General features: G+C 42.9%; 1 protein-coding gene across 1 annotated transcript in view; it reads right to left on the bottom strand.

The window, feature by feature from the left end:
• Positions 1–27,270, bottom strand: part of LOC144761996 (fucolectin-4-like) — a 267,189-nt gene that overhangs the window by 48,198 nt on the left and 191,721 nt on the right. The window contains exon 5 of the mRNA XM_078647162.1: positions 1,531–1,674. Within this exon, the coding sequence (XP_078503288.1) occupies positions 1,531–1,674 (144 nt within the window). The remainder of the gene's footprint in view (positions 1–1,530; positions 1,675–27,270) is intronic.

Below are 27,270 nucleotides of genomic sequence, written 5' to 3'. Positions count from 1 at the left end.
CTACATGAAACGTAGAAAGAGGAAAATGCCTCCTGCACAAAAACAATCCTGCTTACAACACAGGCAAGCTTGCACCATGGTGCAAGGTTGCTTCTGTTGGCGCTAGGCAGCACATTGTGCAGCAGCACAAGAAAAACACAGGAATGCGCCGTATAATGTTAAATAAGGCACATTCCTACCCTTTCCACATCACACAGCACAGCAAGGGGGCTTGCTGTACTATATAATTTCTAGAGAAAAGTGCCCCTTCATGTTTGAGTCTAGCATGATCGATCAGGAGTGGCAAGTAGTGTTCACGTCCAAATCTGAGCTCAGCCATGGGTTTGCTATAGTCTCACAGTCAGGCGAAACCGGAAGTCAGGAGGTGAGGATGCCACTTATGCAGGTCCGGCAAGACAGTGCAGGTGAGGTAGAGAAGCGTTCTTATCTGAACCTGCACACCACACCAGGGAGGACATGCAGTTTGGTAATTGATCTGACTGCAATGTGCAAACAAGACCCAAAAATGTTGTTTCCTTTTACTGGCCTGTGATCCTAACCACTCCTTCACAGACTTTTGCCTGATTACATGGCTAAAAATCCACCTATATTTTGCAGGCTTTGAAAAAGCCCCAAGCCTGCACACCAACTTGCGGTAAGATGTCCAACTTTATAAATTCAAATTAAGTACTTGAACTTGAATAGGATAGAAGAAAATAGAAAAAGTATAATAAATCAGGATCACAAATGGGAATTTCCAGTATGTCAATCAAGGTCCATCTCGATAATTGCTTATTTATAAATAACCTGTTAAGCGTTTAGCTACTTTACAGTAACATTTTTTTGTTGTTTGATTTGAATTTGTTGTATACAATATCCAGTGGGTTAGTGGGCAGAACCATTGCTGTCACCAAATGCATATATACACCAACCATATTTATTAAAAAAACATACATCAGCTGTAAAATGGGCACCTGATCTTGGGGGACCAAATGTGAACTTCTCACTTTTCTTGTGATCTGTGTGCTCCTGTTGGTTTTATTAAGGGCTGTTGAATTTTCTGCAACAGCATTTGTTTTTTACCTTGTTTCGTGTTTGTTTTTAATATGTCCATTTTGAGCCAGACCCTAGTACAACCCCCTTGAGAGATGCACTGGGCGCCTGAACTCCTGCAGGGCGAAATATGACACCTTAGGAGAATCTTCTCATGGATAATGGGGCACTTGTTGCTTTGAAATAACAAGTCTGGAGGGACTGTATCTACAAAAACATTTCAGGGCCTTAACCTGGTTAAAAAACGTTAAACTGAACAGGTGCTTACGCCTAAGGCTCTGGAACCTTGGTTAAGGGAGAGGAGTGCAGAATAATGAAGCCTGGACCCTCCTTGCTCCCTGTATCCATCTTGAACACGCAGTAGAGTTTCTTCAATCCAGTATTTACTTTTGCACACTCCAAGACACATTTCTAGAGGCAGGGTGAATTTCGATGCAGGTGGTGATTCTAAGATCCATGAAGAAAACTCAATAGAATGTGAACATGCTTTACACTTACCTCTGCCATTGGATTTTATCCAGCGAGGATCACTGTGGAAGTTGCTAGTGGGGGCACACCCCATGGTAGAATGATCTTTTTTGGTGCAGCATAGGTAGGTTACTCCTTTGTCGATGAATGGAAACAAACACTGTGGATTGATATCTGCATTTAAAATATGGAGAACAAAAAAGTAGATGAGTCAGGGTGTAAAGGAAGATAACTTAGCAAGTTGATTCCTGGCAACCTCCCTAGTTTCCTATCTTAGAGCTGACCTCAGCTTCTTTATGATAACCCACAATAGACATTGTCAGTCATTATACTGAAGAAGTGCCTTAGATATCAGAGAGTGGTGTGTTACTTAATCATGGCATACTGTAACTTTGAAGTATGGGCCCAAACCATGCCCACATTGTACTTGTGCACCCAGCTTTGCCACATGATAGGGAATGGTGCAGGAGGGATTCACCAGAGTCATCTGTTGAGAGGTTTATAACAGCATTTTCAAAATAGATATTGGCAAACACTTAGGCCATGATTAGAAGTTGGGAGTTGAAGAATGATCCCTGAGCGAATGGTTTGTACCCGGAATATCGTAATCAGAATATCAATGGAACAGAATATCCAGGACAAATGATCAAAACTGAAATATCAAAAGGTAAGCAAGCATAGATGTTGTATACCTAACTCTACATATATGTACCTTGGTGATGTATATCTTCAAGGTACTTAAAGGTGGTGTTCGGATTAGTACATTTAAATTTCCAATATGCACTTAACTTTTGGTATTGTGTCGCTCGATATTTTGGCCACAATATTCTTTTAGTGCAACCTCTTCAAACCGGAGTTTGCACAGAGATCAAAATACCTTTTCTGACCTACTTGGAAGTCTTGGCTTTAGAGTGCTACTGAACATTGGAATACCCTAAAAAGATGTTAATGACTGTTTACCATTTGGACTTATAAAATTGAAGTTAAGATAAAATGGTCACTTTGTAAGGTTGTTCAGTGTGAGCTTATGGTGGTTTAGTGTTCGCCTTCCACTAAACACTACAATTGTAACATTATGAAAATACCAGAGGTCACTCATAACTCTTCTGCAATCCCCACTTGTGCTGAGGTCTCTTTATCAGATAATACCAAGAGTCACTAAGAAACCTGTGATTGCTAATAAACAAACTTGCTCAGAGCTCTATTAAACGTCGACTGACTCACTTAAAGCTCTCAGCAAAAATTATACACATTCAGTTTAGTAACCCCCATAATTCACTGGTTTACTTAGAATTATGCATGTGATGATAACCAAGTAATACACACTGAGAACTCTGCCCCACATAATACACCGGGTCACTCTGAGTCCTAGTCCATCATTATTTTGCACACTATGCCATCTCACTTTGGACCCAGCAATATGCCAATCAGACTTGACCCTGATCCACTGGTCCAACCATTCCTGAGTTGCTTGTATTCTGGTTCAGGAAGGACTTGGCTTGACAGTTTTGGCTGGACTGTTTCCACTGGAGCATGGTCAAGAATGATTTGAGTATAGTTGGGTCTAAACTGAAGTGACATGGGGTGCAAAGTAAGCATGGATTGGGAGGCAACTCCAAGTAATTACCAGTGGCTGAGATTGTAAATCTGTATTTGTAAAGCGCAAACTACTCACCCCTTACAAGTCTCAAGGCGCTGGGGGCCATCGTGGAAATTAAGCCCAGTCAAAACTGTCAAGCAAAGTCCTTCCTGAACCAGAATACAAGCAACTCAGGTATTGCCCAGAGTCACATGGTGCTGAGCTGAACTGCCACCAAAGCCGGGGCTCGAACCATGAACCCTGTGCTCGGAAGTCAGCTGCCCTGGCTGCTGCACCACACCTCTCCACTAATAATTCAAGCATTTGACCATCACTTTTTGCATACATTTGTATGTTGCCTTAAGTGGGATGATTATGCCCAACATGGGTCCTGGGCACACTGGTTCACTGGAACCAATCATAGCCATCTGATGAGCCTATAGGAAATGCAAAACTGGTATTGGGTTGCTTGTATTCTGGTTTAGTGAGGACCCGGTTTAGCAGTTTGGGCTGGACTGATCCCATTGGAGCAGGGCCAACATTGATTTGCATAAAGCTGGGTCTAATCTGAAATGGCATGGTGTGTAAAATAAGTATGGATTGGGATGTGACCCTGTGTAATTACCAGTGACTGAGATTCATTCAAGCATTCCATCCATCACTTTTGTATACTTTTATATGTTGCCCTAAGTGGGGCAGGTATGCTCAGACGTGTGTCCTTAGCACATTGTATCACTGAAACTAAGCTTTTCCCAAATGATGAGCCCATAACAAGGACAACATGATCCTGGATTGCTTGTGTTCCTTTTCAATGTGGGCATGGCTGGGCAGTTTGGATAGACTGTTTCCATTGCAGCAGGGTCAAGACTGACTTTCATCATCATCATAATCATCTGCATGAGAACTTTATTTCCCAACATTTTGCACAAAGGAACACCCCACTTTGCCCATATTTATTTGAATAAGAGACATACAAACAAAACATGATTGGGTGTTTCAGGACACTCATCACAGCATGGACACATATCATCTTTTTATCCTTTTGTCTGTTGCCATTGACTGGTAAACGATGTTATGGGTAAGGTACCATACCTAAATTGTAAATACAGTTTATTAGCCTGTGGAGGAGCAATCTTATCAATGGTACCTTAATAGGCAGCTATAGGTTTCTGGTCAAATAAATACACAAATAGGTAACCCGTACACATCCTAACATTGCTAACCGCCACATTTCCCCAAAAGAGTCCTTTAATACTGGCCTTACCAATCATGCACATGCTTTTAGGGTTTGTCCAATACTCATCTCTATTCAGTCTACGAAGCAGATCCTTCATAGTGCAGAGCCAGGGTATTTTCAAGCATACTCAGAGGCCAAGAGGTCTTTAACACCCTCACTTTAAGACTGGAGGGCAGGAATTGTCCATAACTTGTGCCAAAAGGTCAGCATTCTACATTCAATCTTATCTGCAATTTTCTTTTGGCCCAGGTCTAAATAAAAAGGGGATAGGGCTGTTCTAGCGGGCAAATTCATTAAGGTTCTTAAAAACCGTTGCTCCACTATGGATAGGCCCTAAATGTGAGAGTAACCCCACAGTTAAGCTCCATAGAGAACCACCCCTAAGGCTTTCACATTGTAAATTTCCAATGCTGAACTTACCCTTCGAGATATTGTTTTCCTGTGGATTTTACCTATATGTGTTGTATGTCAAATTTGGATACATGGGCTTTTTCCACCTGTGGTGTCCAGATTGGGTTCTTGGTCATTTTAATACCAAAGGTACTCAAAGCTCTGTACGAGATCTAAAATTGTGTCACCCACTAGCATCCTCCTCCAGCAAGAATTCTACAACTGTCTACTAAAAATCATACATTTGGTCTTGGAGCTATTAAGCTTAGAAATTAACAAGGTGTCATCCACATAAAGAAGTGCAGGGACCCCCTGCCCACCTATCTTAGAGGCATCACACCCATCTTGATCTAAGAAGCCAATTACCCCATTTATATATAACATAAAAAGGGTGTGGGCCAACACACACCCCTGGCAGGTCCCATGATCGATACAGATCTGGTCTGTCAAGGTCCCATCCCTCCCCACCTCACCTGGGCAAACGTGTCAGCATAAAGCCATACAATAATATTCAGCAAAGGGGCCGGGACACCCATCTCTTCAAGGAACTTCCATAGGCACTAAATGAAAAGCTGCTCGAAGATTGACAAAGGCAACATAAAGTTTGTCCTATCCTTTGATCATCTCCCACCAATACATAAAAACAAAACGAGATATCTGATCCAGTGTACTCACATTATGTCTAAAGCCTGCCTGCCAATCTATAAGTATATTTGCATCTCTGATCCACTCCTGTACACGAGCCCGTACCTGTTTGCAAAACATTTTTTGCAGGGAATCGATCAGACTTATTGGGTGGAAGTTGTCAGGGTTAGCGCTGTCCCATTTTTGATATATTGTAATAATTTCAGCTAGTTTCCAGGACGATAGAATCTCCATACAGATTGTTTTTGAGAGCAAGATAATGTATGGCTCCCAGCTTTCTGGGTTTGCCTTTAATAAATCATTGGGCAATCGATCTGGCCCCGTAGCACAACCAGGAATGGAAGACTTTATAGGTAGCAACGTTGTTGTAAGGGTAAAAGACAAATCGGCGGCTTTCGAAAGAACACTAGATCGAGAAGTCTCTTCTCTCACCTTGATATCACATTTTTGAGAATAGAGCTAATCTAATTGAGTCATCCAATCTTGTGGCTGGATACACAAATCAAGGGACTTTCATATAGCTGGGTCTAAATAAAAATTGCATGGTGTGCAAAATAACAATGGATTGGAATGTGGCCCGAGTAATTACCAGTGGCTGAGATTAATTCAAGCATTCCTTCCATCACTTTTTGTATACTGTTACCGAGCTCAAAGGCATTTTGTGTTTTGAAATATCTTAGTGGATTAAAAGCCCCCACCAGAGTTCCCTGTGTTTTCACCAGATTTCAGACAACAAACTGTCAAGATAAATATTTGTGATTAAGGTGCTGGTTGGAGAGAGATGTCAGTTTTGTCTAAAGCAGATTTGACTCCTGATAAAGTAGAGCAGAGGGTTAACATGCCTGCTACAAACAAGGTGTACAATGCAGATCACACAATTGTATTTTATGTAGATAGCCCAGTGGATTACTGCTTTCATCACAGAGATCTTTTAGTTAGTAGAGCCAACTCAGACCACTGTAATATGTATTAAATCCTGAGTTTGTGCTTCTCCTGATTAGGCACATATAAAATATACTGCCTACCAGTATGGATGATATAAGATTCCTACATCTTGTGGTCCTTGAATCACTGACATAATTATTGATAACAACAATCTTCGATTTTCTAAAATATCAGAATTTGAATATTTTTATCAGAAACATCACTTCCCTATACTTTATTTAAAAATACTCAAATATCGTTAACCAAAATATTGTTACTAAAAATATGTATTTTTAATAACATTGACAACACAAATATTGCTTACAAAAATATTGTTGTTTTTAAATAAACATAAAACAGGTGGAAAATAAAACACAATATCGAAAACATCTATAATGCAAAACATATGGATGTTTTATAACAATTAAAAAACGATTGTTATTTAACATAAAATCATAATAAATTAAATAAACATATATAATTAATTTAACATTTGTACAAAAATAATTGTTAAAAACAGCACAAATGTGCAATTAAATATATTTTTTCATTTCTTAAAGTATAATTTAACATAAAATCATAATGAAGTAAATAAACATATAATAATCTAACAATATTATGATGATTTATTTTTTTACAAAAACAGTGGTCATTACGATTGCGGTGAATCCGCCACTGGCAGCCAGCCGGTGGCAGACTCACTGCAATCGTGCGGCCAAATCCCGCCCGCCAGATTACAATGGCATCAATCGTAACCATTGCTGCTGTCGGACCGCACACATTAATAGAATGGTGGTGGTGCCTAGCAGGCACCGTCTGCCATATTATGCCCTGCCAGCTTGTGTATGGTGGTTCAACCGCCATTCACAGGCTAGCGGGGATGTACTTTGGGGCCCGTTGCGTTTCCCTGCACCAGGTGGCAGACAGTCACTGTGTGGTGTCTGCCATGTAGTGCAGGGAACTGCAAACAGTGCATTTCGAACATTGCGGTGGGTGCAGCAGCCAGCAGCACCTGTCACAATGCTAGAGATACAAGATGCGACCGCCACAGTGGTGGTCGCATTGTAATCGCAGGTGCAGGACCGCCGCCTTACAGACGCCCAGTTCCAAGGACCGCAACAAGGGTGGACGGACTGAAGTCCGTCCGCCATTGTAATGAGCCCCACAGTAAACAATATACATTTAAATATATCATTAAATCATAAAAATAACGTTTAGCAGAAAATATGAATAAAGTAAAAAAGCATATATATTGATTGATTGATATATTGAAAACAAATGCTAAAAATGCAATGTAAAAGTATACACTTTAATACATCATGTAATTATAAAAATACAAATATTTACAACTAATAATACATTTTCAAAAATTAAAATTTACATTCTGCTGACATCTACTATGCCTACTCCGAATGCATTAATTACAATGCACCCTGCCCTTTGGATATTGTTGGACACTAAAGGCTGATAATATTATAGGGGCCGATTACAATGGCGGGTGGTCCGCCACTGCCGGCCCGGCTGTGGCAGACCGCCCGCCCAGCGGTGGAGGACCGCCCGCCATCAACCTGAATATTCCCACCGCCAAATTAGGATGGCGGTGGGAATGGGAATGGTACCGTGGCCGACGGAAAGACCGTCCGCCGTGGTCCCGCAAGGCGGTCCTTTTCCACCCACCTTGCGGGACATGGTACAATGGGGGCATTCTGGTGGTGCCTTGCAGGCACCGCTGTGTGCATGAGGATGCCTGTCTTTTTTGGCGGAGATCCCACCGCAAAAAGACAGGTGGGGAATGTCTTCTGGGACCGGTTGAGGGCCCCCAGGGGGTGTGAGGGGTGGGATGCTGCACATGGGGGGTACCTATGGTACCCCCCTGCATTTGCATGTACAAAGTGGCAGGCACCGCACGGTGCCTGGCACGTTGTACATTCAAATGCAAAACATGTATTTTTACATTGTGGCGGGTGCTGCCGCCCACCTCAATGTAAAAATACGGGATGCGCCCGCCAGTGTTGCTCATCGTAATTTGTATTGCGGGACCGCAGCACCTATGGTGGGTGGTCCCTTTTGCCCATGTTATCTGCCCCTAAGATTCCAAACATACAACTTTACCTTTTCCCAATCAAATTCACGACTTATTAAATATAATAATGCAACTCAATATTATCCTACGGTACAAGTAATACTCACAGTAGTGAAAACCGTATTTAGGGGCTTGGACAATGAAAAAGTACATATCTTACTTTTTATTTACAATGCACCCCACCCTATGGGAAACCTAGGTCCTACCTTAGGGGTGACATATCCAATAAAATCGGAGGTTAAGGCTTGGCAATCAGGCTATATTGCCAGGTTGAATTTGCAAATTTGAAACTGCATTCAGGCTGCAATGACAGGCCTGGGACATGTTTCAAGGAGCTACTTGAGTGGGTGGAACAATAAGTGCTGCAGTAGCATTTAATTTACTGGCCATGTGTATATGGTATACCACTGTAAAAGTAAATTAAATATGCCAATTCTGTGCAAGCCAATTTTACCATGCTTAGAGTAGTGAGCACAAGCACTTTAGCACTGGTCAGCTGTAGCAAAGCGCACATAGAACTAAGGCCAACAAAATTGAAATCATTATCTAGAAGGTGTTAAGCACGTAATGGGTTACATTTACTATTCCCACTCCAACCTAAACTATTTTGGGGAAGGTGTTGGACACTAAATGGTTCCAAAGTACTATTCTCTCTGCAATCTAACACATTTTGGGGAAGGTGTTGAACACTAAAGGGGATACAGTTATGATACATACTCCAAATTAAATATATATAAAAAGTAGTATTACAATAAATGAAACATTAATAAAACCAAAATCCTACTTAATAAATATTTCAAATTGGATAATCAAATTATCATAATTAAAAAAATGTATACTTAGATTTTTTTAATTAATTACATTGATTAGCAGAGGTACGAAATATAAAAACTACATAAAATGAAAACAATACTATAAATATTCAAAGTATTCAAATGAAAATATTATTAAATATGATATATGTAAAATAGCATACGATCATTGTAATATGTATACCATATATTCATGTAGTATTAAACAAATAAATATATGTTAACTTCTCAATCTTCAATGTTTTACATATTAATAAAATTATTTTCAGCAAAAGCAAATTGCATTACAAAAAGTCACTATTCAATACGATATTTTAAATATACATGTATTTTATTATATAATAATTAGAATTTCAACAGAATCATTAAACATAGAAACACACCGGCGTCATCCTCAAGCGCCCGGAGGCGCTTAAATCATCTCAGCGCCTCCCGCAGTGCGGGACCTCAAACTTGCCTTACTTGCCTTATCTGAAGGAACACAGCCGAGGGCTGGTCGCTACATTACTGGACCGCGGAGGGGGCTCTTCACCCGCGACCATTCACCATTTGCGCCGGATACTCGCGGGGCTGTTCTGGGCTTGGAGAACCACAAGGCTCCCCAGCGTCGGCACGCACCGCCAACGTCATCCTCAAGCGCCCGGAGGTGCTTAAATCATCTCGCTATCTTTAGCAAATTTTACTTTTTGTTCCCAGCCTCCAGACATTCGGGACACAGATAACTTTTGCAATTGCAAAAGAGACCTAGAGGGGCATCCGGGGTATTTGCATGAAAGCCTGTGGATTAATTTGAATTAATTTGTATAAAAGGTTGTGTATTTCTGCTTCTATTTTATTTGCAGAGTAGAGATAGAGTTTTTTGCTGGGTAGCTGTACAGTTGCACTCTCCATTTCAGACTGTATAAAAGATCTAGCTGCACACTATCAACCAAGGAGTGGTTGACACGTATAGGTTATCCAAATAGGGAAAAGAAAATTGCACACTAGTCCACCTGTTACAAAAATGTCCAAGGTTAAAGAATTCAGTACATCTTTAATGAAATATCTGACGGGGCAGTGGGAGCGTTAGAGAAACAAATCTCTAATGTAGAGGAGAAGCTGAATAAAGAGTCGTCTGGCTTGACCGGCATTAGTATAAATTATTCTCCTTGCCATGAATCAAATAGTGAAGTTGTTGTTACTATCCCAAAATAATCTATAGCTGAATTGCAAAATGGGTGTGTGCAGAAGGGTTGTGATGAGATCTCTGTAAACAATCTGGAGGGGGCAGAATTACCCCCCACAAAAGAGTATGTGTATCGAAGAAATCAGCCCTTACTGCATTACCCCCACAGATCCATGAAGTTCCACTAACACCTAAAAACTTAAAGGCTAAATGCAAAGCCTCGACAGGAAAGGAGGGTTCAGCTAAAAAGGTAGTCAAAAACCTATTAGCAATCAATGCATAGATAAAGGGCAAAAGAATCCAGAACTGGGTGACATCGTGAAATCCATTGCTGACCTAACTCTGTTCGTTAAAGAAGCTATAGCCACAATGGGGAATAGATTGGGTCAAATTGAGTCCAGCTTGGTTACTCTTTCCGGGCAACTAAAGGACGTAAGTAGCAAGCAGTAGGGATAGTAACACACAGCTTAACCAGCCGATCACAGATTGTTTCCCTACGATTTGCAATCAAACAAATTGTGGGCAAAGAACCAGTTCGTACGTCACAGACAATTTTACTGAAATGGAAAATAGAAAACCTCATCATCAGGCTGAAAGCAATATCCTGACCAGCCTGAACCTCTCCGCGGCAGCTGCCCCGTACACCTTGGTCTTGGCTAACATCCCCTTATCGGATGAGGGTGAGAGGGAAAATTGGGAAACGCTAAGAAATAAAGCCATACATTTTCTAGGACTTAAGACGGGTTTAACACAAGAAATGTTTCATTCATTCAAAATTGTGAGACGTGTGAGGTGGCTTGGCCTGAGTAGAAAGTCATTTAACGGGGATTGTGTAGTGCTATCACTTGCCTCTCCTCCCCTAGAACAAGAAATCTTGAACCGGGTTGGTGCTAACAGAAGGTGGGCTGAGGGGATAAATGTGCTCCCGCTTGGACCTAAGATGATCAATAAGTATAACATTCCCTTGACTGGTCATTCTCCTAACAACACATTGAGATATAACCTGGAAGTATCCAATAGGTTCGGCCCCCTACATTCGTTAGAGGATGTGGATTGACAAATACAAGATAGGGCACCTAGAAAATGTAAAATGAATACTGGCCACACAGCCCTCCGACGCCCAGGTGACAGGGCACCTGCGGGTGAAAATATGATCAATGAAGCTATGGCACATACTAAGGCTTCCATAGTTGCAGTATTTCCTTTGATGCCCGCTGGTGGCGATACCTTGAGTATGGCTATGGCAGCGCAGGAACATAATGTACAACTGATTAAATCGCCGCAATCCGATTTATTAATAGGTGGAAGATACGAGAGCAGCGACCTGGTCCCTGGGGATATAAGAAAGGATGAATCTGGGTTGGGAGGGTGGATGTATGTAGAATTCAATCAATGTATGTCCTGGTAAGGGTAGCCTATTGGAATATATCTGGTATTCAATCTAAGATCAATATCCCTATTTGGGGAGACTTTATCAGGAACTTTGATATCATCTGTCTGCAGGAGAACTGGACATTTGAGGAAATTCATCTTGATGGCTTTAAAACGTTTCATGTTCCAGCGGGTCGCTCGAGTCGTGGGAGGCACAAAGGAGGGATCTGTGTGTATATCACTAACCTTTTGGGGACTGTGTGGATAAAATCTGTAAAATCGTCAAGCTATTATGAAATTGTTGTCATCAAAGTGTCCTCACTGGTTGAGCTAGTGATAATTACCATGTATAACAACTTGGATAAGGGCTCCATCACTGATGTGTTACATGATCTTAATGAGGAACTAAAGAGGTTAAGTGATACATCAGGGAAGGATTCCATCATTTTATGGGGTGGCGATTTTAATAATAACATCTGCTCACAGTCTTTGTGTGGGTTTGGGGATCTGGAGGATGAGGACCTGGACCAACAGGCCCATTTTACCCACTCAAACGGGGAGGGACAGCTTCAATTAAGTCATGGCAACGCACAACCTAGGATTTGCAAATAAGTTGTGTTCTCCACCTGTCGAATTTAGTCGCATGTTTGTAGGTAGAGGTCATAGCACTTTAATCGACTTCATTATTCTCTCAAATTGTTATGCAACATGGGCTGCGGATTTTGTTGCACACAAAATTGGGATTAGTGACCATCTCCCGCTTAGCATTAATATCATATTCCCCTATAAAAGTACCAGCTCCTTGGTTGAGAGTTTAGCCTGGACTCAAGGGTGTGTGCTGGAACGTCAGAATGGCTATTCATTACGTTGGGCTAAGAGTGACCCAGAGGCCACCAATTTGAAAATAATGACTCATGCAAAAATTCTAATAATTAAGTGCCTGCAAGAAGAGTCATCGTACACAGATATATTGGGTTCCTTTTCCGATATTACCAGGGTAATACAAAAAACTCTGAATCACCCATGTAGAGACTTCAAAACCGGTAGAAATGGCTGGTTCGATACTAATTGTACCAAAGCTTACTCCCTTCTGAAAGTGGCCCTCCAAAGAACCTTGAGGGACAGTGAGGAATTTAGGAGGCGGAGGAAGGCATATAACTTAGCGAGAAGTAGGCGCAAGAGGGAAATTAAGGAACAGGCCTGGACTAACCTGTATGAAGCCTCGTTAAGGAGGGACTGCTCCCTTTTTTGGAGAGCTGTTAAGACACCATTTTGTAGGATGAGGGAGGGAGCAAGAATTGAGGTGGCTATCACTGAAGACTCATGGATAGATTTTTTTTCAGAGGTGTACAATCCAGGGGGAAAAGACAAAATAGTAGCTACGAAGCATGACCCGCAGGAGGAGCAAGCAACATTTCTACCAATTGATATCTATATTACAAATGAAGAAGTACTTGCAGCTATAAAAGAGAGTAAAGGAGGCAAAGTGCCGTGCCCGGATGGGACCCCGATCGATTTATACAAATACTCGATCGAGCTTTGGTCCCCACTATTAACCCGTGTCCTTGAAGCCAACTGTGAGAAGGGTTTTATTAAATCCTGATCTGAGTCTATAATTATCCCCATTTTTAAAAAAAGGGGACCGGGAAAAACCCACATGCTACCGCCCCATCTCCTTGCTCGATTTATTTATGAAAGTTGCAGGCAGGGTCATCCTGAATCGCCTACAACAATGGGCGGAAGACAATAACGTCCTAAGCCCAGTGCAATATGGGTTCATGGAGGCGTGGGGCACTGTAGAGCAGGAGTTAAATTTCTCCACTTTACATGGGAAATAAACCCAGGACAAGCAAGGTAAATTGTTCGCTGTTTTTGTCGATTTAACTGCGGCATTTGACTGCGTAGTTCACAGCCGGCTATGGCAGATTTGAGCTGACTTAAAGGTAGAGCAAGCACTTATATTATTTTTAAGACAACTGCATACGGGGTCTATTGCTAAGGTGAGGTTCGGTTTAAAAGGAGAATGCACCAAGCCCTTCCACGTAAGAAAAGGAGTTAGACAAGGCTGCGTCCTTGCCCCGTTCTTCTTCACTTTATATACTAATGACTTGGAAAAGGAACTGGTGGCCAGTGTAAGAGACTCCCCGCAGGCCAAAAAAAATCAGTTTGTCTCGCTCTTATACGCTGATGATGCCGTTTTAATGGCGAGAACCCAACTCGGTCTCCAGATGTCACTAAATACATATATAGATTTTATGGACAACCGGTGACTGAAACTTAACGTTAAAAAAACCTTTGTTATGTCCTGCGGTGGAGGCAAAAACAGATCTTGTCCCCTGGTTGCTGGGAGTGAGAAAATCGCACCCACTAAAATATTCTCCTACCTAGGTATCCTTTTAGAGGAATCAGGATCCTGGGGACTAGCTATAAAAAACAGATCAACGGCGGCAGTAATGATTTTCGCCAAAAAGATGGGTAAAAGGCCTCCAGAAAACTTATTAAAAATATATCAGGCTAAGTGCATCAGTATAGCTATATATGGAGCCGGTGTCTGGGGGGTTCACGATGCATCACCTATTCAAAGGGTAGAGAATGCGTTTTTAATATTCATTTTAGCTATTCCTCAAAGTACATCTATTTTTAACTGTCACAGAGAATTAGGGATTCGCTATATTAGTGATGTAATTAATATGCAACCCTTACTGTTGTGGCATAGAGCTTGGACCTCACCCGATTTAGTTTTAAACCGAGAAATAATTAAAGATTCTATGGGCTTAGACCAGGTCACAAAGATTCCATGGTTGAACTACATTTGTAACCTCTCTAAAGATATGGGGAGGCTCGAGTTTTATAGTAATCCAGACTCCTTAATCAGTATATCTAGGAAAGAGTGAAAGGCACTGTTGGGCATATTATCAAGGGGGTTTATCTCCGCTTTTTTGGCTTTAAAAGCCAAGAAAGCGGAGATAAAATTATCTCCCTATTACCAAGCTGTCGCTAACACCAGTTAGCGACAGCTAATAGGAGATAGCGACCATCTTGGGCCCCGCTTTGCATGTCAGTGATATTTATCACTAATGACATGCAAAGTGGGCGTGCCAATATGTTAGCGACTGGAAACAGTCGCTAACATCGCTATCTCCTATTACCAACTTTTGGAGATATTCGCGCTAAGCGCGAATATCTCCAAAAGCTAACACCTGCCCTGAGCAGTTCTTAGCCATGTTAACCAATGGGAGGTGGATAACATGGCTAAGAGCATTTGCTCGATAATGCATGAATATCGCTGACTTTTCAGCGATATTCATGCATTGCGGCCGTTTTTTATCGCATTTGCGATAAACCTTGCTAATAGCAAGGTTTATCTGCGATAAAAATCGCCGATGTGCGGCGATAATTTTTGTCTCTAAACAAGTTAGAGACAAAAATTATCTCTATTGGTTGGTAATATGCCCCTCTGTTGGTATCACTTTGATACCTAAAGATTAGGAGTGGAGTTAAATAAGAAAACTGTAGTTCAACACAAACTCACCCTGGTCTCAACCTCAATACAACCTTATTTGGTCTGGTGTCAATAGGGGTTTGATAGATACATCTTGACCAGATTTAGATTCGATTATTTCTTTCTTTCGCTTGACTACTTTTCCTAAAACTAATGATTGGTCCAGAAAGCTTTGTAAATGTCCATGCAATAACCAATCTGATCAATCTACACTGCATGTGATTTTTTTCTGTAAATTTTATTCTTCAGAAAGGGCTAGATGGATTAAACCCTTTTTGAAGCAGGGTTTATGGCTTCAATATTTCCCGGCCCTAGTATTTTTACAATTACTAAATCATATGTATTGTGTTGGTATAATGACTGTTTTTTTAAAAAGTATCTTGAGGAAAAGGAAAAGTTTAATTTGTTCTTAAATTTTTATGGATGTATAATTGACATGAACTGTAATTTTCTTGACCGTATTAATTATTGAATGAACTGTCGCTTTTATGATTTTATAAAATTGTGAAATCGAATAAAGCTTTTTCTTTCTATCTAGAAACACACATATGCATTAATACATTAGAACATTTTGAAATTGATTCTTAAGTATCTTATACAGCAATATGTAAAAAAAAAGCATTTACATTAATTTCTGGCATTAAACTAAAAAATTGCATATGGTGAATTATTTTCAAAAATTCAAACAAAATAGACATTTACACTAAATATTAATAAATGTTCACAAAGAAAAAACATTCATATATTAAAAAAGTTTTTTTAACTTTCACAAATTATGATTTGTTTAATTCAAAATTGAGAAATTATATTTCACATTGTTAAAAGCTATTCATTTATATACACACAAATATACCACTGTCTTTAAAATATTGCAGAACATGTACAAACATTTAAACATTATTTTTACAAATGTAAAAAAACCAAATAAAAAAATGCATCATTTCATAAAATTATCAAACATTTAAACAATTTATAAAAAATATATTTAAGAACACATTTAACGTACAGAAAATGTATATTAATATTCTCTTTAGTCTCAGAGCGTGGCCTGTCTGGATGCAGTCTGTCCCAGAATAGTGTGTGCCCTGTCCTGGTTTTTGTAGCATTTTTCGCAGCAGACGACGGAGACGACGGATGTATAGGAGTTCAGCAGCACAGCTCCGCAAAAAGCCCTGGAAAGCCGGAAAAAGCCCAATATAAAGCCGCTGTAGGCTCTCACGGGCCGGGAGAACCAAAGCGGGGGGTGGGGCACCGTGATTTTCAGAATCGTCGGGAGGCCGGAGGAGGAGGAAGAGACTCGGCTCAGAGGAGCAGCAGCGGATCAGCGGCTCAATGGCCGGAAACAGGCTAAAAATACGGCGGCGGTGGCTCAGTGACCCAGAGACCGTAGTCTCAGCCTGGGGGACAGAGTCACGGGCGCTGCGAAAGCCGTGTGAGTTGTGTGACACGTGAGCTGCGACTCCTGAGCGCACAGAGCAACGGTGAGCAGAGGTGAGCTGTGGGAGAGAACGCGTTCATTTGATTGCCTTGCAGCAACCCCGGCTACCGCCAGCTACCCCCAGCAACCCAGCGACCCCATCAACTCCAGCAGCAACAGCAATTGAGTAAATCGCTAGCATTGCCCCATATTGCTACCCCTATGCAACCCAGCGACCTTATCAAGTCCAGCAGCCACAGCAATTGAGTAAATCGCCAGCATTGCCAACATTGGCCCATATTGCCTTAAAGTGCCCCCCTTTACTTGAAATACGGGGGAAAGTTATAATTTAACCCTCCAGCAACTTCACCAACTCCATGTAATTACAGCAACAAAGACCTAGCTTAGCACAGCACAGCGGCTCTAGCAGTGAGAGTGGCAGGAGCAAGAGCTAGCGCTAGTGCGGGTCGGTTGACAATCAAGGGCCAGCAGAGATAGCAGCAGCAGCTACAACAGAGGGTAAGCACCGGGTATTGAGCGCGGCAGCCATTAGTGGCTAGCGATAAGTGAAGCCCGGCGAGGCTGCGGAAGCCATCCAACTAGGTTGGACTCAGCAAGCGGCTCACCAGTGTGCCTTGCTCTGGGTGCACCCAAGGGGAAATAATCCAAACAAACTAATAATTCAATAAGGAGCATGAGACCTGGGAAAGTTCATCAGGTGACTAAAGGCAAAAATAAAAACAAAAATAAAAAATTTACAGAACAAGAGCAAGTAACAAGCCAAAAAAAAGGCCCCAGACAGAGAGAGAGGCCAGTCTCAGCTCAGACACTGGAAACAACATCCCTCAGTTCTGGTAATAACACTGGGATCCAGAAATTCTTATTTTTAAAGGACCCAATGGCCTCCATGTACACACCACCCTTAGAGACAGTCCGGCTGCCAAGCCCAATAGCGCCAGACACAAGGGTTAATAAAGGACCTTTTAATCCAGGAACGACTGACTAACAGGAAAAGTGCACATCCATTACCATTAAAACAAGCCCTATCTATACAGCAACAGTCAAATGTAAATAATGTCAATAATGCGCTAAAAGTAAATTTAGCTTTACAGAAATCAATCATAGAAATGCGCAAAAGAGGACAATAAAAATGAGCGCATGGAAGAAAAAATAAACAAATCAGTTGAACAGGTAGTTCTTCTGGAGGATGCCCGGTCAAGCTAATTTTCCCTATCCAATACAGAAACACAGGAAACACCGAATGAAGCAATACAAGGGAATGCCTCAATACTGGTTACCCACAGAATCGACCAACAAGAGAACGTGCACGAAGAAGGAAGTTTTTCAACGAAAATAAATCAATTAAAGCTGTCATCTCCAAAAACAATTTCATCTGTTAGCAGGATTGATCATGGGTCTGGGGCATCAGGAAAATCCCTTGAAGATTTTCAAACTGCACCGTGGAGTAAAACCTTGCTAAGCACATTGGAACAAGCAATTAGGGTACTGAACAAAATGGAGGTCCAGATAGACCTTATAAACTTAATTGCCGGTCACATTTCTGGCAGAAACACCAAGCTGGGCCTAATTACGTCCCTTCTAACTTACAGGGGAAACCTGGAGCCACAAACAAGTAATCAACAATAGCAGATCAACTGCAGCTGTGGCAAAATAATTGATAAATTGGTAAATCTGCCCGAAATATTAATGGATATCTTATGGGCATTTCAATCAACAATTAAGTCCAAACAAACAAGGAGAACCCAAAAGGACGCAGTGAAAAAGGAGCGATCTAAAAAACAAGAATACAGTGAAAGGGACTTGCATTAATGATAAGGGAGAAGCAGAACAAATAGAAACAGAGGAATGCCCTGTTACAAGGGACCATCAAATCAAAGTTACACCGAGCACCATTGACACCTCGAAAATTGTAAATCAAACTATACAAAGGAAAGAAAATAAATTATTGAAAAAAGGCACACTGGATGCTTCAATAACGGTCTCAGACCAATCAAACCACACAACGGACTTTAATGGATTTAATACGAAGCAGGTTCTTCATATACCAACTAACCACTGGCTGACAAAAGAATCTGCACAAATCCCTAAACTTGAAAAGAGGAAATTAGAGTGAATCCAACTAACTGAGAAGAGAGAAGGGGCAGAAAAAACATTGCAGGTCCAAGTAAGAATTACAATTACACCCGAGGACGACAGAAGAATAAGTCCTGATAATGGGGTACAACCACCCAGCAGGAAAGAGAAAGGCCAAAAATTAGATAAACAGGGAAGTAGGGAAAACACCAGGTAATAAGGTGTACGATAAAATACATAACAAAGAACAAAGTATCTGGAATCCAATAAAAGTCATAATAAATAAAAAGGTAGAACTTGTAGGCTTCCCCTTACCGAACAGCAAATTGAGCCGACATGGTCATTAACACTTTTTGGGAAAATCAGAGAAAGATTTAAAGGAAGTAAGCAAGCCAGACACACCACAGGAAAAGGTCATCAAAGAACAGAGGAGCCAAGAAATCCATGTCGACAATGAAACCTCAACCACCCAAAATGTCCAAGTAGAAAAGATGACATTTTGGAAATCGCCACTTGCCTCCAGGCAGAACACATCAAAACTGACATTTGTGTCAGAATATTCCACAAAAGGAGAGCAAGATATATTAAACCAAAGGAACCTGTTAAGGCTGTTCAAAGAAATTCCAGAACTTAAAAGGAATATCTTAGCATGATCTTTTAGCCGTGGAACTTAACCATACTACAGACACCCCAGACATTGAAGAGTCCTTAACAACATGGTCCTCAAAGGAACTAGTGGACATGAAATATGCAATGAGATCAACATTTGAAGCTTGGGGAATTACGCTGAGGCCCCATAAACAACTAACGTACCCTTAACCCCTCCTAATAAATAATACAAATCAAAAAATGGAATACACATCTGGAAAAAATGTAAAATAATATCTTCGCCACGCCCGTTCTATCACGCCACCAAGGCCATCAGATTCAATCAAGGTCAAGGTAAAAGCGAGTCCATCAAAACTTTGAACACCAAACAGGTGATAGAATGGATTGGTCTTGGGTGCCAAAGGCACTAAGTAACAAGCGTACCTAATGCACAGTCAAGGTTATTCTTGGAAGACAAAATGCGGGGGCAGCTAGCTCAGGCTAACAGGCAAGACTTAATAGAAGGCCCAAGGCATGACTGTGTCCTTGGGGAGGGGAGCCAGGATATGATCAAGATCTGTTCATGGAATGTCTATGGCTTTAAAAACATGAGTCATGACAATGAAACTCTGTCTTTTTTTGAACAACAAGACCTAATACTGCTTCAAGAAACATCGAACATGAACCCAGTATCAATAGCGGGTTATATAGAACATCACACCCTAGCAGAAAGATTTTCAATCTTTGGTCACCCGAGAGGAGGTTTATCAACATACATATCACAAAAACATGGTTGGCAAACAGAAGAACTAGACGCTGGGGTAAACTGGTTGCAGGTCATAAAACTTACCGGAAAGATTCATTCTAACAAATTCAACTGGCAATTAATACTAGTCAACGTCTACATTCACCCGGCAAAACAGAATCAGAAGGAAAATGTACAATACTAATGAATATGATCGATGCGCTGCGAAAATCAAATGAACTCTGCCCTTTGATCATCTCAGGAGACTTTAATAGTAGTCTAATAAAAAATAAACAGAACAAAAGAAAGAGGCAGGAGGACTGGGTATTTCAAATCGTGAGTTAGAATGCCATGGTCTGTCAATCCTATATGGTAACACAACTGGGGATAGCCAGTGGCCCTAACACACTCGAGTGGAAAAAGTCGATCTACAATAGACTTCACTATTACCAGCAGTAATCTTGTTCCAAGAATAGTCTCATTCCAAGTTCGCCCGTGCATAGAAAGCAAACACTTCCCGCATATTGCAAACATCAACATTACCCTCATTCCGGTCCAAAAAATAAACACGCTGTACAACATGCAGAAAAATTTAGGCTGTGGAAATTAAAATTGCGAGGATTGGATATGACGACTATACTGAACACACTTAAGGAATATATGAGTCAACAGGGCCCACGACAGAAGAAAATCTAATAAAAATTTGGGAATATTTGTGCCTTGTTCTCATCCGAAAATTTCCAGCCATCAACTGAAGCAAAAATAGAATTGGCACCAGGAAGGAGCCATGGTTTAACTTCTCTTTACGAGATGAAAAGAGCAGGATTGCACAAGAGGTGCTAATCCAAGCCGTCACTGCAAAAATGGGTAGGAAAACAGACAAGGGTAATTTTTAGGTATTACAGAATAAATACAAGAATATGCTGAGGGAAGCGAAAACATCATACAAAGAAATATTCTGGACAAAACTATTGTGAGCAAGTAAATTGCCAAAAAGCAGGGAATTCTGGGGCATCATAAATAACCTGACTAAGGGTTCAAAACTACAACAAGAAGCCGGAATCGGCGAAAAATCTGGATACAGCATGTACAAAATAGATTCAGCAGTACGAAGCATGAACATCGTGATATGGCGACAGCAGCCTCAGAATCATCGCAAGATCAAAGACCCGATGTAGAAACATACACCAGACTGCCCCCAGCCTGAATATAAAGACCTAGGACAAGAGGCAATCTGCAAAGATTCAAATAACCTGATCGACACTAAACAATTAGGAGGAATAATAAAACGATTGAAAACAGAGGGTGCGGCAGGCCCGAATGGGCTTCCCAATGCACTCTTTAAAAATGCTTCGGATTTTTTAACAGATTATCTCACGCCGCCTTTTAATCAGAATTACAGCCAGAACAATGTCCCCAAATTTTGGAAAGGGAACATCGTTCACTTAATATTATAACAGGGAGATCATAATAAGCCTGAAAACTACAGATAGATATCGTTGATCGAAATAGAGGCTAAATTATATGGATCCTGCATACTACTTCATCTTCAAGATTGGATGGATGAAATTAACATAATCCCCAACTTTCAAACGGTTTTAGACCAGGGATAGCCACCTTAACAAACTTGGCATTTTAGCACTTTTAACTGAAAAGGCTGCAAAAAAGAAAATTCGGTTGTTTGCATGTTTTGTCAACTAGAAAGCTGCATTCGACAGAGTAAATAGAAATCGTCCCTTGGAAAAACTAAGAGCTTTGGGGTGCCGAGTAAATTACTGGATGCAATAATATCCCTGTAGCACTGTGAAACCTGGGCAAGAGTGAAATTAGGCAATGGATGTAGTGCCACCGCCAGTATCTACACACAACAAGGCCTAAAACAAGGCTGCATCCTGGCCCGAGCCTATTCAACTTGTTCCTGGCAGACATCCTTAAATACATGCATGCAGCTGATTGCCATCCGCCAAACTTGTCTAAAGAGCCAATTCCCTTCTTACAGTATGCAGATGATATTGTGGTGTTGAGCCAAAGCCCTATCGGATTACAAAAAGTGATCAATAACTTAGTAACTTACTAAAGTAAGGTTGTACGCCTAGTGGACCCCAAAAAACACAAGTTCAAATGGTTTGTAAAAGGGGCAATAGTAGAAGAGAAAGCGTCCTACAAATATCTCGGCTTAAAACTGGGGCGGGGTTCAACATATAAGGAACACAAAATGGACTTCAAAGCAAAAACACAATCATTAATCTTCGCATATAGATTATTGTATAAAGAATTGGGCTGTCTGAACCATACCCATCTTTAAGAATTAATCGTTTTTTTATTGAGCAGCATAGTATTACATAACACAGCTTGGCTGCCTACATCCATCGGCCGGCAGAGCACAGTAAGGCAATATTTGAACACAGCCTTAGGGCCTACACCCCTGAGGGCGACTCGGCGAGGACATACGAAAAGCCAAGAGGAACAGCCAGGGGTATCAATATTACTGCAATTTATAGAAAAAGATCAAACAGTGGAACAAAAACATAAACCCTCCCACCCCCCCTACCCAACCCCACCACTGCCCCCTCCCCCCTCCCTCCTCCGCATCAGACCTACAAATGCCTCCATGAACACGAACTCCCTCCCTTCGGCCAGCACACATCAGACCACACCCTCCTAGGTGGCTGTACTCTGTGGAACCAGTGGAATAAGTTGTAGGATTTGCAAATACTTGGGGCAGGTGACCTCACGCAAATCGCGAGATAGAACACGTATAAATGGTTCCCACAACTCCGCATATTTCTCACCCTTGCCATCCACACAAAGCGATAGTCTCTCCATGGCCAACAAATGCCATAGCCGTCAAATCCAATCTCTCAGGTCAGGGGAAGCAGGGGATCGCCATTGCGTAAGTATCACCAGGCGCGCTGCTAGCAAAGCTAATGCTATCTGCCTACCCCGCAGGGAGCGCAAGGGGAACGCTTTTCAGTGTGGTAGACCTAGCAACACGTGTTCTGGGGCCCTGGGGAACATGACGTGAAAGGCCTCATCTACGTCGTCCAGGACTGCTTTCCAATACCGCTCTAGTTTCGGGCAGTGCTAGAGCAGATGTGTCAAGGTGCCTGGTGCACCGCAGCCTCTCCAGCAAAGACCTGAGCACTTAGGATCCCAGGCGTGAATCCTCGTCTGGGGTATGGTACCAGTTGGACACCATTTTGTAGGCCGACTCGGTACCTGCAACATTGGCCGCGGTGTGTTGTGCGTGATAAAACACCTTTCCCCACTCCTTACTAGACAGCGGGCGGCCCAACTCCGTCTCCCATCGAACCTGCGCTTTCGTACGCGGCGCCTTAGGCCGCGTGACAACCAGCGCGTATAGTTCAGATATGAGTTTGCGATCATCTTTTTTACATATTACCCAACGTTCTAGCGCTGTCATGGCTCGGGACATATCAGCCACGTTAGAGGGTTACGTAACCCAGTGCGCCACCTGCGAGTAGGGGAAGGCGTCAGTTTCTGGGAGGGCAAAGTGGTCCCGGCGCAATGAAGAGAACGAGATCAGACCATCTAGGTCAAAGAGATGGCCCACCCTCTTGCAGCCCAGCTCCCTCCAGCGTTGGAATACTGGCGACGCGCAGCCCGGGGAAAAAAACGGGTTATCCACAATGGGCGTCATGGGCGACGGAAAAGTTGTCCAGCCCCGTCGTCGTGCCAATTGGTCCCAAGCGTTCATCGTCGGAGACCTTACCGGCGACGAGTACAAGCCCCATGCTCTATGTTTACGCTGGAGCCACAGTTCCCGCCAAATATTGCAGCCCGCAACAGCCTGGTCCACGAATAGCCAGTGTTTGCTGGAGAGCGGTCTATTCCATTCAAGAATAAAGCGCAGGCATGTCGTCTGATAGTAAGCCACAATGGAGGGGAAGCCCAAACCGCCTCCGGCCTGCGGCGTCGTGATCCAGGAGGACGCAAGTCGCGGATGCTTGTGGCTCCCTAGAAACTTAGGGCCCGATTCACAGAATGAACTTAAGACTAAATCCTAAACTTACTACTATTTGATATTCACAGAATGCACTTACTACTTTCGGGATTCACAGAGTGAACTTACTACTTTCGGGATTCACAGAATGAACTTACTACTTTCGGCATTCACAGAATAGATTTAAGAATACTAACTTTACGTCCGAAGTCGGGCCGGAAATTCCGGCCCGGAGGCGGAGTTTCCAGCTTGGGGGCGGAGCTTGTGGCCCGGAGGCGTAGCTTCCAGCCCGGATGCGGAGCTTGCGGCTTGGAGGCGGATCTTCCAGCTCGGAGGTGGGGATTTAGCCATGGCTGAAATCTCCACCTCTGGGCCGCAAGCTCCGAGCGGCTTTCAGCGGTTTATCCATTTTCGGCCTAGTCGCCGCCATTTTGCACATCCCTTCCAGCAACACTGGTCAGGCCTCGTGGGTCGCTCTGTAGGCCCGTCAAGCCCGCCAGTCCACACATAGTGAAAGTCCCAGCGGTCAGTAGGCCACACATCCTGCCGTTCTCACACCTGGCTCAACGGGGCCCCCCTCACACGCCCAAGGCGGGAAGCAGTGAAGACGAGTCGGTGGAAGGCGAACGCCGACAGTTGGGCCCCCAGTGTCACTAGAAGTTGCCGGTGTCTTCCTCACCCACAGCGTCGACAGGGCGTCGACCAGGTACCGCTAAGCTCCAAACTCAGCCGTCTTCGGGCACTGGCGACTATGTCGGCTCCGACAGCACTCGTCTGGCGCCAAAAGTTGCTTGTCGGGGTGGGCGCTGAGCCTCAGCACCACCCCAGGCATCTTCCGGCGTCGCTGATTCTAGGCCCCACTTGGTTCCCGCACCGGGGCACCCAGGGCCCGGGCTCTCCGTCTGCCCCCGGGGGGATTGCTGATCTCCAGCGCGGGACCGCCGCAGGCCCCTGTACCGTCCGCCATGCCGCGGGCCGATGGGATTTGACTCCCGCTGCTCGTCCGCTAAGGGTGGGCCCAGGGCAGCGCAACCGTAGGACGCCAATCGTCGCTGAGCCCCCGAGGCGTTTCTGTTCCTCCGAGTGCTGTTCGGCCAGACGAGTGCTGCGGGTCTTCCCAGGGGGCCACCCATCCTTGCCCGCAGCTGCGCAGCACTCACGTTCGTCTGTCTGCCTGGGCCGCGCCGGCTCTGGCTCACACCGCCGTCGGCTCTCTACGCTCCCCGCTGGCAGCGTGAAGCGCATTGGGCTCCGCTTGCAGTGAACGCGACTCCCAGGCCTCACGTTGCATCGCGTGTAGGCCGCACCTCGGTCCGCCTCCAACGCCGCACCGCCCCAGGCAATCGCACCGCCCGGACTCTCAGGGCAGTCGCAGGGCACCGGACATCGCCTCCGGGCCGCGGAAGGGCTCTCTGTCATACCCATCTTTTAAAAGGGATGGCAGCACACATTTTTCCAACATTGTCGTATGCCCTTGTCGTCTGATGCGGTAAAGAGGCTGATCTGTTAAACGAACTCCCGACGAAGGTTTACAAGGCCGTTTTCAACCTACCAAAGTTTGCCTTCCCAGCTCAGGTTCGGTTGGAATTCGGCCTTCGAATCAGAAATTACGGGGCATGAGCGGCTTCGTGAAGTTATGCCATAAATTTTGCTCATCTGAGCCGGGGTCATTGAATAGTCTATGCTGGAAAGAAGTTAAAAACAAGATTGATCAAGACATTCCAAATTCATGGGGAGCCCATCTCAGAAAATCATTGGCGGAGCTCGATATACAAATGACTTCGGACAGCATGGCAGACCGGGTTGATTTCGGTAAATCGGTTAACAACGTAGCAAAGAAGAAGTCTTTCTTGGAAGATAAATTTGCAACTTCCAAATGTCGGCATGGATGGACTGTGATTAACTCTTAACCAATAAGAAAGATGTTCCCTCAACGGCCACAATTATTCAAAATCTGTATATATCATATTCTTCTCATGAGCAGTGATAAATGTACAACAACCATGTTTGTTCAGTTTTAAAAAAAATATATATATCATTTATTTATATTATTTTTTTTAAACATTAGCATTGCTCTCAAGGATACGTTATTACATTCATTATAAAAAAGTACAGAAAGACATTAAATCACAAAATCAATATATCGAAGAGAATTGCATAGTTCATACAAAAAAGGAAGAACAATATTTTTATAACATTACATAGAAATAATTAATCTGAAAGAAGAAAAAATATATATAAAGATAACAATTCATATGTCCCTGGAGGTTCTCACCCAAAAACAACATCCACACTCATACATACATACACGTACACATGCACTACAAAGGCAAAAAGGAATCTGGGTACTAGTAGACAGGGAGCCCCCTGCCACTAGGGCGGTCTCAATATGAAGTATGAGACCCCGCACTCTGGTAGTCGACGCGCGTTTCGGCGGCTCTTGGCCACCTTCCTCAGGACCTTTTTCCAGATAGACAGCAACCCAAGGGGACCCCAGGGGACACTGAGAGGCTTTTGCTTATATTCTAGATAGTGGTAGCAGACCAATATACCACGGGTAGGATGATTCTGGCTCTAATCAGTCCCTCTGTGTAAATTTGAAGATGTCTCTATGATGATACCGAATTGGTGGACGAATAATATCGCACGTGTTTTGGGGCTAAGTCCATTTATTACACTTCACTAGGATGAACTAAAGTTGTGAATAAGGATGCATACATTCCATAGCAGGGAATTCCTTGTATTTCTCAATACACAAAGGGAACGTATCAGTCAGATTCCAAACGAAGACCCACAAATGAGGATTCGGATATGTGCACTGTGTGCAGGGTCAAACGGGAACTCCACGAAAACCGGCGACATCATGTCGCCGGTTTTCGTGGAGTTCCCGTTTGGAATCTGACTGATACGTTCCCTTTGTGTATTGAGAAATACAAGGAATTCCCTGCTATGGAATGTATGCATCCTTATTCACAACTTTAATTCATCCTAGTGAAGTGTAATAAATGGACTTAGCCCCAAAACACGTGCGATATTATTCGTCCACCAATTCGGTATCATCATAGAGACATCTTCAAATTTACACAGAGGGACTGATTAGAGCGAGAATCATCCTACCCGTGGTATATTGGTCTGCTACCACTATCTAGAATATAAGCAAAAGCCTCTCAGTGTCCCCTGGGGTCCCCTTGGGTTGCTGTCTATCTGGAAAAAGGTCCTGAGGAAGGTGGCCAAGAGCCGCCGAAACGCGCGTC

The sequence above is a fragment of the Lissotriton helveticus genome, chromosome 6 (genome assembly GCF_964261635.1).
Source record: "Lissotriton helveticus chromosome 6, aLisHel1.1, whole genome shotgun sequence".
Taxonomy (NCBI): domain Eukaryota; kingdom Metazoa; phylum Chordata; class Amphibia; order Caudata; family Salamandridae; genus Lissotriton; species Lissotriton helveticus.
Note: the sequence above shows the minus strand (reverse complement) of the source record. Positions and strands in the feature narration are given on the sequence as shown.